This window comes from Mandrillus leucophaeus, unplaced genomic scaffold (assembly GCF_000951045.1).
Source record: "Mandrillus leucophaeus isolate KB7577 unplaced genomic scaffold, Mleu.le_1.0 Scaffold404, whole genome shotgun sequence".
Lineage (NCBI taxonomy): Eukaryota > Metazoa > Chordata > Mammalia > Primates > Cercopithecidae > Mandrillus > Mandrillus leucophaeus.
The window spans coordinates 1521176-1536896 of record NW_012104299.1 but is presented as its reverse complement, the minus strand read 5'-3'; the positions used below and the strand labels follow the sequence as shown (position 1 = coordinate 1536896).

Genomic DNA, 15721 nt, shown 5'->3' with positions numbered 1-15721 from the left:
AAAAAAAAAAAAAAAAAAAAAAAAACACTGAAAACAGAAGGTAGAAACATGAGTGATCAACTAGTCCAGTTGTCTCTCACAAATGCACCTTAGAAGTACCCAGGAATCTGCTCACGGCCCCCAGAGAGTGGTGGTGCTGGGCCTTCAGTCCAGTTTGTCTGAGGCCCAAGCCCCAACCTCATCATTCTCCTCAATCAAGAGGCCTGAAGATAGAGATGAAAAGCCATCCACAAACCCCAATCCTCACCACACACAATAGGTTGCATCCCTTTACCCTTTTGTCTTGGAGAGAAGCTTATAATTCTGAAAGTAGGTGGACACCCTGGTGTGAGCCCCCATTCCAGCCAGGAGGGGAGGACACAGCAACCTACATGGTTAGGGGCAAGTTCAAAGAATCAGAGAGCTCCTCCAGCCTCCCGCCACCCTCGCCCTCTCGGAAGGTAACTCAGGACTCTCCCAGCAGCCTTGACAACTCCTACTATTGCCACCACGCCGAGGGTACTGGGTTCGAGTCCATCCCTACCCCGCATGGCCAGAACCCTGGCCTTTCTCTATGCTGCCGGCCTGATGCCAGTTGGCAGCAGGAAGAACAAGCCAACCAGATCCACTGCAGACCACGGAGTTCGTTTCATGAAAACTCAGCACACAAGAAGTCCAACTGCAGTTACAGATCCTCTCTTTTTAAAAAGGGTTCTTCCTAGGACTCCACTAAAAAGACCTGCTTTCCCAGATCTGAAGAATGACCTGGCATGCCAAGCGCTCAGGGTACAGGGAGGGCATGTTTGTTGAGAGGGCAACTGCCTGCCGAGGTCCTCGGCCACAGAAGCACACCTATCCACTGAGTGGTGCAGAAGCTGCTCGTGTCGCCGCCTCCTGCACCGCCTGCTTGCTATATTCCTGACACCTGACCAGCCCTGGGCCTGATGGCCCACGATAAAATAGTCAGATAGGATTAATAGTCAGCCTTGTTGATCAGCTCCCAGAATGGGGAGGGTGCCTGGCTAGCTTTGATCTCTAAGTCCACTGGCCCCACGTGGACATTCCAGGTCTATGAAACCACCTGCTGAACGGCTTTCATGTCGGAGACACCTATTGAAATGCCAAGTACTCCTGGGAGGGCCTCCTCTCATCCCCTAGTCCCCTGCACCTACCTGGCTGGACTGGAGACAATCTGCCCAGGAGGAAGAGGCTGAATGGAGGTGTTAGAGGGAAGAGGACTCCCAAAGGAGATGTTGTCTACAGCCTGCTCCAAGGCAACAAAAGTCTCAGCCAGTAGCCAAGTGATTTGAAGAAATGGTTTTACAAAACCTCCAGGTGGGTCCAGATCAGGTCAGGGCTCGAGGTCAGAGACGGGCTTGGGCAAGGTGGGAAATCAAGCACAGACGCGTACACATGGAAGGGCCCCTTGGCCCTGTTCCCACCCTGGGGATTCAAACACAAGGCCAATGTTTTGAAAAATATAAAATTTTAATAAAGGCTACATCTCTTAATTACAATAATTATTGTACCAAGTCGTTTTCCTTAAATGAACTCTTTATAATGCATAATTTACAGTATAAGTAGAACAAAATGGCATGACAAAAGTCATTGAGTACAAGACTTGTAATAAAAAGGCATAAAATATATTTATACATAAACCCCTTTCAAAAAACAAGGGAAAGCTTGAGCCCTCAATATAGGGCGACACACGGAGCGGGTGACCGTGCAGGTACAGGTACTGTACTGATTTAAAGTCAAGCACTAGAGATAGTGGATTAATACTCTTTTGCCGTACACTATATACAGATGTATAGTACAAGTAACAATGGCAAACAGAATGTACAGATTAACTTAACACAAAAACCCGAACATCAAAATGAAGGCGTCTGGAGGAAAGGTGCTGCTGGGTCTCCCCACAACTGTTCATTTTCTTTGCGGGGTAGGGGGTAGTTCCTGAATGGCTGTGGTCCAATGACTAATGTAAAACAAAAACAGAAACAAAAAAAACAAGGAACTGTCGTTTCCACAAAGCACGGCGGCAGTGATTCTAGCAGGCCTCAGCCACGGGGCCCTGGGCCTGGGGAGGCTACAGGAGGTGGAGCCTCAGTCACAGGATCAACCTGGGGCCCCAAGGAGCGGGGTTCCCTGCCTCTCCCTCTGCATCCCATCCAACACAACCCCCAAAATGATGATGACACAACATGGTCAACCCTCAAGACCTTTAAGACAAAACAGAGCAGCATAGGGGAAAAAAAAAAATGCACCAATTTCTGCGTGTGTCAATGGTAGGGCACCATTTTTAAAAGTCTGTCTTTACTTGGAGGGGCGTAGTGCAAAGCATAATTCCTCTGTTAGTGAAGAAACCACGAACGCACTCCAAGCTCAACTCCTAAGTTTAGTCAGAACAATTAAAACTTCCTCTCTCCCCCTTCCAAGTTTAAAGCAGCATATCCATAAACTGGGGATGGGGGAAATCAACTGTTCTATAAATATCAGTAAGGATTCCCGTTCAGGTAAGCTATACAGTTTCTCTTAGTTTATGGATTTCAGATCCCTAGGAAGTCATATATTATGTATGGCAGTCTCTCAAATACAGGCAGCATCTTCAATAGCCAAGAGTGGTCATGTTTTTAATAAATAGTTCAGGCTTTTCTCATCTCAGTCAGTACCCAGCTCATGAATCATGAAAATCAACCTCCCCCCGCCCTCCCGAAGGCCCACTGGCCTATTCTTCCTTAGACTTTGTCTTCTTCATTGGTTTAATTTTCCTTCAAAATGTTTTGTCGCAGCTGCTCACGGCCAAGACAGTTCACGAGAGCTTCGGGCTCCAACAGTTCACCAAAGCCAGACCCCCAAGGCTCAATCGATCCGCTCCACTTTGCCCAGAATCCGGCCTTCATACATCGGGAGCACCGTCTCATCCTCCCAGATCTCCTCAAACACCGCTCCACAGGCAAACTCATCACTTGCTTTTTTGAAGTAATACCTTAAAAGGAAAACCAGAAAAGCTTCTTGGTAAACTGCATTTTCCACATTGTTGAAAAGAAAAGCATGCCAACATGGAGGACTGAGGTATCCTAGGAATTTGCTATGGCAGGTGTGCATGTACACTGCTGCCCGTAACTGCTTTAAGATGGCAACTGGGACTGGCCACACCACAAGAAGCAGGTGGGCCAAGATGACGAAAGCCGGGCACCCACTGAGCAGCAGCCTGGGCCGGACCTGCCACCTGCAATCTTCAGCCCAGCACCTCTGCTATCTCCTGACACACATACATGGTGGAAAACAGACCTGCTTTTCCCCCCAACCTTTTTCAGCAGCGGGGTGGAGGAGGGAAGGAAAGGACAAATGCCTGCAGTTAATTTGCAGCAGCATCCAAGCAGGTCCTTCAAAGAGACTCCAGACTATCTTTAGGTTCAGCCACATCCTGAACCCACCACCTGGAGAGCCAGGACCTGCCGAAGTCTGTGAACCCACCACCTGGAGAGGCGGAACCTGCCGAAGTCTGTGAAAGGCTGAATTCCAGATGCTTGAGCAGTCCGGAGGCCTCTCGGCCTTCCCATCCTCCAGGGCCCAAGTGCAACAGTCCTGGACGGCCCTGGCACAGCCACACAGGAGGCAAGCCACCCCAGCGCAGCTTCCCAGGGCCGAACAGACGGCACAGGCCCCATGATGCCCTCCCTCTTCTCCCCATTTCCAGGCCTCTTCTCCCATCCCACCCCTCCAGGGTCAAACACCAAAGGCCCTTCTATTATGCCCGTTGATTAAAGGCTCCTTTTATCCCTCCCCAGCATTCTTTCTTCTGAGGCTGTTTAATTGTACAGATGCAAATGCCTGGCCTCTCTCAGGAGCGCCACATTCGGAAACAACTGCTGTCCTTTCGGGCCAGGCCCACCCCCAAACCCCTTCTGAGGAAATTAAGCGAGGGCCTCTTCCTTCCCTGTCCCCAGCCAAGGGAGACCCCTCAGAGGGATTAAACCTGCCCCTGCAAGCTGTCATTTCCAGCCCATAAAGGCCACTCACAGAGGGAAGGTCACAGTCCCCTGGGGGGATGGGAGAACCTTTCAAACATTTAATTGTGTCTCAGGGTTATGGTTGGGCTTTGTTTTTGTCTTTTCCCTTTAAAAAAAAAAAAAAATTAACTCCCCTTGGTTAGAGCTCAATTTTTTTCCTCTTTAATAAAGGCAAGCCAAATACTTTCGTAGGAGATAAGGCTAAATACAGTGAACAGCTGGGTTTAGTCAAGGTTCTTTGTTTTTAGCATTCCTGACCCAACTAATGCACTGGGGTGAACAACGGCAGGGCCCTGACTGGGCAGCACTGAAGACACTTCATGTCAAGGGGTCAAAATTCTCGGGGGAGCGTGAGAGGAGACAGTGAGAAAATGGGGAGGGGCTCTGTGCACAGGAGACCTGGGACAGTGGGGGGAAAAGTCACTTTTCCACGTAAGAGGCTCAAACCTCAACACCACCCTCCGTCAGACCCCTTTGGCCCCAGCTCCCCCAGCTCCGACCCCTCCAGGGTTCACCAAGTTGGGCTTTCACAGCATGTCTGAGCAAACACGCAGCGACCTTTTACATAATTGCAACCTCCCCCAGAGAGGAGAGAGGCCACATTCTCTCGGCCCCACCCCCAGGACTTCAAACACACTGCACTGCCCCCATTTTCTCCAAGAAACAGGCTTTTCCACTGCAACATGCTTTATGTGGCAAACTTTGCTTTCTTCTGACATCTGGCACCAATAGCGTCTGGCGCGTCTGAAGGGACTGTTTGCTTTTTGAACCCCTGCCATGTTGAGATTACTCAACGCATCCCAGGTCCCCCTACCTCCCACCCCTGCTCCACGGCCCCAACCTCAATGGGTCTTTCTTATTTTTTTGAAGGGGGATGTATCTGTACAAATTGAGATGTTGGAGCACCAGCCCTGCTGGGAGGGTGAGGCATGACACCCTGTGTCCCTGTCCCACCCCAGGAGGGCACTGAGTCCAGCTCAGGCCCTGCAGAGATAAGGCGGCTGGGAGGGCCTTCCCACAGCCTGATGCACTCAGGAAAGAACTGGAGAGGATCGGAGGGTTGACCATTTGTGCAAGTCTTTGTGCATTAAAGGGGAGGCCAGAGCTTCAAAGCCAGGCTTATTAACTGTGCCTCAGGGAGAAAAAAAAAAAATCAGAGCCAGATGTGGCCAGAGCAGCTGAGGGAGGCACCTTCCCCGCAAGCTTATGCCAGCGCCACATGGCTCTTCTCCGAGGTCACCTACAGTTCCACTCAAAGTCCAGCCGAGACAAAGCCAAGATCAAAATGAATCCCCAGAGGGGCACACTTGTGTCATTAGTTTCACCTTGTGTCTTTTCAAGATAAAAGCAGCAGCAGCAGCAGCCAGGCCTGTTCCCCCATCCCTTTGATACCACCTTTTCGCAATTGTCTCCGCCCAGGTGTAAAAGGGAATATCCAGGCCCAGCAACACGCCCTGCTGGCCAGTCACCTCCAGGGGCTCAGTCCGACCTCCATCCCTCCCCCTCCGAAGAGGGGCTCAGTCCGACCTCCATTCCCTCCTGCTCCAAAGAGGGGCTCACCTTGAGCCCCCGCCCAGACTAACTCCCAGATGAAGGTGGCGGTAAAACTACACAGGGCCTGCCCTAGAGGGGAGGGCGCCTCAGAGCCCTGCAGGTGGACTCATTTCCATCCAGGAGCCCATATGCCCACCTGGCAGGTTACCAAGTGCTAGTCAGAGTTTTCCACTCACACCCCTGGCCCTGGTGGCGGCAATGGGTTCACACCTGGACATAGACTGTGGTCCTGTACAGGGTCCACGGCACACAGCTGAGGAGTTGGAACTCTCTCTCGGGTGTAGACCCCAGAGTGAGCACCTGCTTAAACTAGGGTGCCCCTATCTCACCCTTGTCCCAGCCTGGAGCCCTAAACCTGAGACAGAACTGGAGCAGAATCCACAGGTTCTCTTGGGCTGCAGGCCATGGAGAGGGACAAGGGAGGAGTCAGGATGAACTGAGGCAGTCATCACCTGCTGTTAGGAGGAAGTGATCAAGAGAAGGAATGGCCTAGGGCTGGCCCTCATGCTCCTCAGCTCTTGAACCCTCTCAAGGGCCCTAAAAGGTCAGCAAGGACCTTCTCAAGGGCACCTCCGTCCACTCTGCAGACAAGGTGAGGAGACCAGTAAGTTCCCTTCCTGAAGCCCCTGCAGGGGAGAAGGCAACGAGGCCCAGGCCCAGGCAGGAAGAGTGGACTGCCCTATTCACCCTGTGCCCACTCACAGGTCCAGCCCCTTCTTTGTTATGGACAAAGGCGCATCCCTGCTTCTAATGGCCCATAAAACCCAGGGAGGTTCTTCAGGTGGAAAGGCAGACTGAGAAAAACCGGGGGGACCTTTCCCAGGCATGGTTCCTATTTGGAGACTTCAATGTGAGGGTCTCTCCTAAACTCAAGCCAGGAGGGTGGCGCTTCCAGATCCTCCCTCCTGATCAACCTGCCTGTCCCTCTTTTTTCTCCCTGCTCCCCGCTCGCCCACAAGCCCTTCAATTGCAGGTAAAGCCTCTGCAGTGCGGCCTGAGCCCCACTCTCCTCCTGTCAGAGCAAGCGGCTGCTCTTTTTCTCCTCAGTCTGGTTCACCTGGTGGAAAGAGCCTGGCCAGGTCCCCCAGGGAACCCTCCATGCAGCGTCCCTCTTGCGGCTGCTGCTTCATTGTTCTACTAGTGGTGAGGGGAGACAAGAAATGAGAAGGAGCCTCCCCCAGCGCCTGCTGAGCCCCCTTCCACCCTGCCCCGCCCAGGTCTGCTCAGCCAGGGGAGCTGCTCCAGGCTCTGGCTCTTGGTTCTGAGCAAACAAACTGAAAGCAGAAAAAAGCCACAGGACTCTTACCTATAATTTCCCTTTTTGCTGAGCTGCTCTTTAAAGTGGCCCAGGGTCAAGCTCTGAGCCTTCAGCATCCTCCGGTATGGAATTTCTTCCCCACAGAAAAAGTAAGTGACAACCAACTCACTGGCCTGGAGCGCGTGGACACCTGCCAGTTTCTTTGGCTCTTTGTGACTGAAAATAAGATGGAATGGAACAAGTTCAGCATTTTAAAGCAGACACACATCTAAAGCAAACACACACGTGCGCACATGTACGTAAGTGACAGGGTATCCAAACACTAGGGCTGCAGTTAAAGTGGGGGCTGGGGCAGAGCCCCACATCTCAGAGGCAGGCAGCTCTGGGGGACACACAGTCCAAGCCCACATGCTCTGCATGGAGCACGCGGAAAAGGATGATTTCCTTTCAGTAGTACGAATTGGTATTGCTTTCCCCACTGCCACCAAATGAAGGTACACAGCGGCCTCTTTCAGGTTAGCATAAATGGCGTGCTTCCCCAAGAAGATGAGAGAAGAGAAATTATCACAGAGATGCCGGGTCTCACCTGGATTGGAGAGTGCTAAAGAGACAAACCCAGAGCAGGACACCTTTGGGATGGCATGAACTCAGAATGCCTAAGGCCCACCCCTTATTCCAGTACAATGAGAACAACTAATGGCGGGTAGCCCCCAGTCATGTCCATGTCCCCATTTATTCTGAGATTTTGTAGAGTAGCCTGAAAAAAAAGCTGCTAGGCTGGGCGTGGTGGCTCACACCTGTAATCCCAGCGCTTTGGGAGGCTGAGGTGGGCAGATCACTTGAGGCCAGGAGTTCGAGACCAGCCTGGCCAACATGGTGAAACCCTGTCTCTACTAAAAATAAAAAAAAAAATGAGCTGGGCGTGGTGGTGGGTGACTGCAATCCCAGCTACTCGGGACGCTGAGATAGGAGAATGGCATGAACCCGAGAGATGGAGCTTGCACTGAGCTGAGATCGCGCCACTGCACTCCAGCATGGGTGACAGAGCGAGACTCTGTCTCCAAAAAAAGAAAAAAAAAAAGAAAAAAAAGTGGCTGGTCCAGACCCGGACGGCTGGTACACTTAGGGTCAACCAACTGAAACAATGAAAGGATCCAGGGTAGTGACCTACTGAGGACTTCAAACATTGCTCACTGCTCAGGATGAAGACACAGACAGAAAACTTTCTACGGACCATTTCAGATCTCTTTAGCAAATTTCTTTTTAATTGCACCATCCAGTAACTAAACTGAGCAGGCTTCTCTCAATCTACTCTGAATGAGACTAAATTTACAGAAAGAATCACTGCCCAATTTGGGGGAAGAGATTCTGTCTTCTCCAAGCAAAAACACAAGGATGGTCCCCTCCATCTCTGCCACAGTGGAGAATGATCCTTCTGCTCAGGGTGGCAAATGTTTTCAGTACTACTAACTTGCAAGTTGAATGGCAGCAACTTTTCCAGCTGAATTTGAGGTCCCTTCTACCCTTCTAATAGCTTCGTGTCCCAGCTTTTGATTTGTGTATGACCAAAAAAACTTTCGCTATGATGCATTTGTCAGTAGGACATGGATGGCTACATCTATGTTTACTGTTCCTCATCACTAGCACTAAAATCAAGGTGATTTCAAAAACCAAAAAAAGTTTCATGAAAATGAAACTCCAGATAGCAAATACTCTGAAACATAAACCACTTGGCAGATCTCAGTAATGCCAGGTAAAGACACTCACTCTTCTGGAGCCAGGCTTGGACTGGAGAAGGGCGTGGCTCCCGCCTGAACAGTGGCTGAGTGATTCCTGTCCCTCTGCTGACTGGCCACACAGCACCTGAGGACACAGCCAGGGCGAGGGATTTAGAGGTGCACTGTTGTCCCCAGAGCAATTGAGGAGCAGACAGAAAATTACTCTTTGGCCTCCTGAAGAGACACGAAACCGACTTCCATCCCTATGGAAACCCAACCAAGACCCTGGGTTAACAGTGGCTGAAGAGGCTGGGAAGACATCTTGGAACAGCCATTCTAAGCCCCTCTGGGAGCCCAGGACGGGACACTTAGCCCCAACAAAGGGCTGAGGACTCTTGTTTCTCCATCTCGTAGCTTCTTATACGCTCAACTAACCAGCCTTAAACAATCAAGACATTTGTAAGAAATGGCCTTTGTAAGGAATTACTGAAACTCATTCTCCCAATTCTAGGCATGACTTGCCTCACAGATCCTGGCTTAACTCTGGTAGAATGAACATAACTGAAGGGAACAATTTCTAGAAGCTGGAAAGGAGAAGCTTACTCATCCATAAGCAATTCTTCCTCTCATGGGAGGGTTTGAGACCCAGGCAGAAAGAGAGGCCCTCCCCATTAGCCACAGACCAGGTCACCACCCAAACCCAATCCCTGCCCCAGCTAGGATCCCTCACTTCCACTCACCGCTGCTTTGGGGGCTTTGACACCTCAGCCAGCCTGCGACAGGCCTCCTCCAGCTGAGCCAGAGTGTTGGGTGGCGTCAGGGGAGGCATCGCAGGGTCCTGGGTGAACAGGTGGGCACGGGGGGTGGTGCGGGGGTGCGCGCTGTTGCCCCCCCACAGATGGTGCCGGCTGGCTCGTTCGCCTGGAGACGAGCGGGCAGACTCCAAGGGGTAGGCCTTTTTTGTGCTTTGGGCACTAAACAAGGAATGAGCAGAGAGAAAACAGAAGGAAAGAAACTGGGTTAGAAGAACTGGAAAATGTGACTTCAATAGAAACTTGTCTATTCTGCTCAGAGGGAGAGAGAAGAAAAAAATAACTACCATAACACGAACAGGGGTCAGTGCCAAAACATGACATTTTTGTGGTCTGCTCAGTCCAACGTTTAATATTAAGATGGCAGGAGCAAATAGTCACATTTGTATTCGGCGGACTGCAAAAACAGCCATTCCCACAATACCTCCGTACTGAGTGCCCATGACCCTGCGGCCGCGGCGGCGGCAAGTGGTGTTTACCTATGGGGCTTGGGCTTGCTCTGCCGCTCACTCTCCAGCATCCACTGCCAGACATCCTGCGACCTGTCTCCTTCCTCCCGGGGAAGTTGCATGGCCCCAGCTCCGCCGGGGGCCCCTCCTTCCCTGGCGGGCAGGGCCAGGCCCGGCTCCGTGCCTTTCCCATTGCGTTTGGGCAAGGTACTGCCTCTGCTGCCGCTGTGGGGAACCAAGAACCACACCCAACCCAGAGACCCGGTTAAATCTCCGGGACTCCTAGAATCAGACAATTCAGCAAGTGGGGGGGGGGCGGTGACACGAAAATCCCATGCACCTGCTCCCCACACCCTCACCCAGCCGTGCCCTCTTAGAAACTAAACGCCTGTGATAAGGCTCCCACCTCACACCTGCCCATGGACCTGGCTGGGAGAGAAGCCCTACACGGGACACTGTGGTCTGCCCGGCACTTACCCAAACTGCTCGCCGGGCATGGTTTCCAGGGCCTTGGGGTGGCTTTTGCATTTCGAGTAGCAGTAATACTCCGGGCCCCCAGGGCAGAAGCAGTGCACCCGCTGCGTGGCCTCCGCCTCAATCTCCTCCTTGGTCTTGGGGACGGCGTGGTGGTGGATGTAGTGGTGGTGGACATGCTTCGTCGTCTGCTTGGTCACAAAGCCCTTGCCCCCGAGGAGGGGACAAGCGCCCGGTGAGGCGGCCGCGGGAGGCAGCTTGCCACCGGGCGGGAGCAGGGAGTGGTACTGCGAATGGTGGTGGTGGTGGTGGTCCGGAGAGCGGGAGCGGGGGCTATAGCGGCCTACGCCCGGGGACTGGCAGCCAGGGGTCTTAAGGACCCTGGACAGGTGATCGTCCAGTATCGTCTGCGGGTCTTCCTCGTAGCTCCCGGAGGGCAGTAGGGAGAGGGGGTGCTGCGTGGGCGCCCCCTCCCGAGAATTGAGTGTGAGCTCGGAGCCCTCCTTCTCTTCATCCTGAAACGGAAGACGTCAGAAGGGGAAGTGACCCAGGAAGCAGGAGGGCCCGAGGCCCTGGGCTTGCCACATCACGCCCCCTACGCAGGAGCACGTATACCCATGTGCACGCCCACAGCCACGCCTATGCGCACACGCACAGGCCCATCTATAAAAAAGTGCAATTCACACGCATGCGCACACCCACACGCAACACACGCACATGCGCACGCAGCCCACACGCATGCACACACCCACAAGCAGCCCACACGCATGCGTATACTCATAGTGCGCGCACCCGGTGGACGGAAGCAGGGAGAGGGCCTAGGCCGCATTACCTCTCGGATCTGCTGCAGGCGCTCCTCCAGGCTGTGGCGGCTCTCCAACTCCAGCTTCAGCTTCTCCAGCCTCGAGATCAGCTCAGCCGCAAAGGCGGCGGGTTCCACGGGGGTCATCTCCTTGGGCAGGCGGTGGGTTCTCTACAGGACGTGGAAAGAAAAGGGAGGAGGCACGTTCAGCAGGCCGGGCGGGCGGTGGCTTGGCCGGAGCTTCCCGCACCGGGCGCTGCATACCGCAAACCCATGTTCGGGTGGAGAGTGGATGGCAAGGCGGCCTGGGCTGCTCGGGACTTTTATGCGCTAACGCCATGGCCTCATGGAGAGCCATGGTCCCCACCAGCGTTTGCCTTGGGCAGGAGCAGTTGGTCGCACTCCGAGAGGCCCTGCTTGTTCTCTCTGTAGTACAACCAGCCCATCAGTAGCTACTCTGAAGTAGAAAATCTTCAAAGACTGTTGTCAAACATCAAAAAAAAAAAAAAAAAGGCAGCCCTCTGAGGTAGGGAGGGGAGAGACCAACTCAAGGAATAAAAAGTAGAATCTAAACAGAAAGGGAGTTGAAAATTTAAAAAAATAAGATTGGAAAGGAGGTGGGAGGGAGGAAAGGAGGGGGAAAGGGAGTCAAACGGCCTGGATCAGAGAAGAAGTGGTAATTTATTTCCTGGCCGCACACTGCGCACCTTTGAGGTGGTGTTGTCTCAACACTGTCCTCGATCTCCCTCGTTTTTCTCCTTCCCTCCTCCCTCTCTCTTTGTACAGAAAATGAAGAAAGCTGCTGCAGGCTAGTAGCAGAACACTGCTGAGCTTGGCTGCCTGAAGCTGATCTATCAAGGGAAAAGGGAACATCTCCAAATCAAGTGCAGAATATAAAAAGGCACCGAGTACGCCTGCCAAAAGCAGCAAACAGAGAGAACCCCTGCTGCCCAGCTTTCTGTCCTTTTCCTGTCATCTCGCTCCCCCCACCCAACCCCCCACCTCTCCAGTTGTTCTACCTCCTTCTTCCTAATCTCCCTCTTGCTTGGCTCCTTTGGGGTGGGGTGGGGGGAGCAGAAAGCTAACTTGCAAAGGCTAGCATGTCCCCCAGCTGCAAAGATGGGCCTTGCCACGGCAACCACTTAGCTGCAGAAACTGAGAGGGGAGAGAAAGGCTCCTGTGTAGGTGGCCATTCTCACACAGGCTGGCTCCTTGCAGCCCCCGATCAAAGCGCTGCCTGATGGAGAAAGTCGATTTGCACACCCCAGGACAAAATCATCTAATTTACAAGCCTGGGCGATAGAACTTTTCTTTGTTAACACACATATCCCCCAGTCAAAAAAACAATAATAGTATGTCATCAATACTTACTACCTGTGGAGGAGGGGGAATGCTAGAGGTCCTCAGAAAAGCAATTTCAATATGCTAATTTTAAAACAAGGTAAGTGTGCCCTTGTCCGTGTGAGGGGCTTTCAGAGAAGAGCTACAGTTTGTGCACTAATGCAACATGGGTTTAGCAATTCAATGTGTTAATTTTTTAAACACAACATAACCAGACAGACCAATGGGATTCTCTGAAGCTGGCAGGAAGGATTCATAAACACCTGCTGTGAGCTGGGTGCTTTCTTCCCCTCCTTAAAGAAGAGTGTCACTGCAACCTGGATCTGAGGCTATGGTAAACAGCACAGCCCTAAAATGGGAATGTAGATGGGGAAGTTCTCTTGAGTACAGCCATGTGCTGGCTGCTTTAGCAGGCGTGGAAATAAAAGGAGAGGTCCCAGAAAAGCCCTTCATCCACCATCTCAGTTACAGGAAGAAGCTGCTCAGGAGATCCTCACTTCTAAACACTTCGTTCATTCTGTATTTGATAGGCACAGACTCACCAGCAGGTACCAAGCCAAGTTCTGGAGCTGGAAAGGAACAGCTACTCTCCAGGGCTTCAGAAGCCAGGAGGAGAAATGGTCAATCAATACATAAATGAATGACTAAAATCACTGACTAAAATGACTTAGAGTCCTGTGATTGACACAAGTAGAATGTCCCAGTGAGGAGGGCAGGAGAATGTCCCAAGGGGGCACAGGTTCCTTATTCACTCAAATGTTTATTGAGCACCTATTATGTGTCTGTCCCAAGGGGGCAGAGGTTCCTCATTCATTCACTCAAATGTTTACTGAGCACCTGTTATGTGTCAGTTAGTGTTATAGTCTCTGTGCATACAGAGGTTAACAGAAGAGATAAAACTCCTCCCCTCCCCCCAGAGGGCTTCCATTCTAGTGGAAATACAGTGAGCTCACCAAGCTGTAGAGAAGCATGGATCATCTAGCATTTCTTGGTTTCTGGGACATAAGTGCTTCAGTTTCTTTCTCATAGGGATTTTTTTTTTTTTTTTTTAAATTCAGAAAATGCAAAGGTTCAAAAATAGGTCATCAAACCTCTGATATAGTTTGGCTGTTTGTCCCCTCCAGATCTCATGTTGAAATATGATCCCCAGTGGTGGAAGTGGGTCTAGTGGGAGGTGTTTGGGTGCTTGGTGCCCTCCCTGCAGCAATGAGCAAGTTTTCCCTGTTAGTTCATATGAGATCTGGTTGTTTGAAAGAACATGGCACTGCCCACCACCACCCCCAACCCTAGCTTGCTGCTTCTCTCCCTGTTACACAGTGGCTCCCCTTCCCCTTGCATTATGATTGAAAGCTTCTTGAAACCTTCACCAGAAGCAGATGTGTTGGCACCATGCTTCTTGTACAGCCTGCGTATCTGTGAACCAAATAAGCCTCTTTTTTTTTTTCTCTTTTGAGACAGTCTTGCTCTGTCGCCCAGGCTGGAGTGCAACGGTATGATCTCAGCTCACAACCTCCGCCTCCCAGGTTCAAGTGATTCCTCTGCCTTACCCTCCCAAGTAGCTGGGACTATAGGCGCGCGTCACCACACCCAGCTAATTTTTGTATTTTTAGTGGAGGTGGGGTTTCACCATGTTGGCCAGGCTGGTCTCGAACTCCTGACCTAGGGTGATCTGCCCGCCTCAGACTCCCAAATTGCTGAGATTACAGGCATGAGCCACTGCACCCAGCCATAAACCTCTTTTATTTATAAATTACTCAACCTCAGGTATTCCTTTATAGCAAAACTGATTGACAACCTCATAATCACATTACTGTGCTCACTATCACAACCCAAAAAACATGTAATGCCTATTGTCCAGTTCTTCTTTTCTCTCCCTTTGCCCTAGGGGACCTTAGGGACTGCTCTTTTCTACCTTCCCTATACCTCCCAACTTCCACCTCCCACTCCTTTTCTTTAGGACTCAACATGGCAGAAAACAGGTGTCTCCTCACTCCAGACTGTACTCACCGGGAAATGAGGTAGAGACACTTGACCATTGGCCTTCACACTGCGATGCATTTCTCTCTGGAGCTGTTTCTTACTCCCCACACGATAAGGAGGAATTCCATCTCTAAGGGAAAGAAAAAGACAGAATCCACAGGCTTACAAGGATGTTTTCAGCACATGGGCTACTCTCATATGCCATCTTAAGATCCCGCCGACAGGGTCACATGCTTCCATAGGAGTGTCACATGTCTCCAGATACCATCAGTGTTCCCACAGGGAAGGATCCACCCAAGATCAAATTTAAATCCTGCCCATCAATCATCTATGGAAACTTGGCTCCCTCGGATGCAGGAGCATCGACTTGGAAAGAGCCTGGAAAGTTCATCTCTTGGGCTGTTGTCTTAGAACTGGGTTACACTCCAGCCAGCCTAGGCAGAGCAAAGGCTCCCCTATTTTATAGGTGCCCCAAGTAGGAGATTCTCAGGCCCCATTGGTCCTCCCATTTGTTCCCACTGCTTCAAACCAGGAACCAGTACCTTATGGAGAGGGCCAGGGCAGAAAGTTGTAGGGATAAGGACCAAACCTACAGAGGGCTAAATCAGGCATTAGTGAAGTATGCATAACTCTCTAAGTCAACTTCCCAGTCATTTCCAAATGTATTCTTTTTATAAACCAGTACAGGGTGATTAATAAAAAGAATATATAACATTTTGGCCCCTTCTCTCAGCTCCAAACCCTGCCACCCCCCAACCAACGAATTTTCAAAGATGCATGACCAATGTGGGCATGAAAAGAAAAGCCCCTACTATGTGGTGGTCTGTGCAATCCATTTAAAGATTAGCACCTACTATGTGCCAGATCTTCTCCTAGGCACTAGGCAAGAGAGCAGCAGACAAAGTGGATACATAATTCAAACAACTGCTTTCTTGAAGTCTATATTCTAATGGGGAGGCACAGGCAATGAACAAAATAAAAAATAGTATGTTAGTGATATGTACTATGAATAAATACACAGCAGGAAAAGGAGAATCACTGGCGGGTGGGTAAGCTGCAAATTTAAATTGGATGTGGGTGTCAATGACGTCCTCATTGAGAAAGGGACCTTTGGGCAAAGACCTGTAAAAGTCTGGGCCCCTATCCATTATATTTTTAAAAACAAAACATTAACAAGTAGAAGAATGTTTAAAAAGCCTCCACTCCAGCTACTGTTCACTACAACCATGACCTGGAGTTGCCATGATTTTTTCCAGAAAGAATTTCCTTCTTAAAAGCAGAATGGTCAAGGTGTGACTATTTTCCCATTGATGTCCCTTCAGGAGGTCCCTTATTTACAAG

At 51.0% G+C, this 15721-nt stretch overlaps 1 protein-coding gene across 1 annotated transcript in view; it reads right to left on the bottom strand.

Annotated features, from left to right (window-relative positions):
* Positions 1-1448: 1448 nt before the first annotated feature.
* The window catches only part of AXIN2 (axin 2), a 31226-nt gene continuing 16953 nt past the window's right edge, over positions 1449-15721 (bottom strand). Inside the window, exons 4-11 of the mRNA XM_011992145.1 lie at positions 14408-14510; positions 11090-11230; positions 10261-10772; positions 9814-10008; positions 9263-9496; positions 8572-8667; positions 6853-7020; positions 1449-2965 (exon numbers count right to left, since the gene is read on the bottom strand). Of these exons, the coding sequence (XP_011847535.1) occupies positions 2839-2965; positions 6853-7020; positions 8572-8667; positions 9263-9496; positions 9814-10008; positions 10261-10772; positions 11090-11230; positions 14408-14510 (1576 nt within the window). The 3' untranslated portion in view covers positions 1449-2838. The remainder of the gene's footprint in view (positions 2966-6852; positions 7021-8571; positions 8668-9262; positions 9497-9813; positions 10009-10260; positions 10773-11089; positions 11231-14407; positions 14511-15721) is intronic.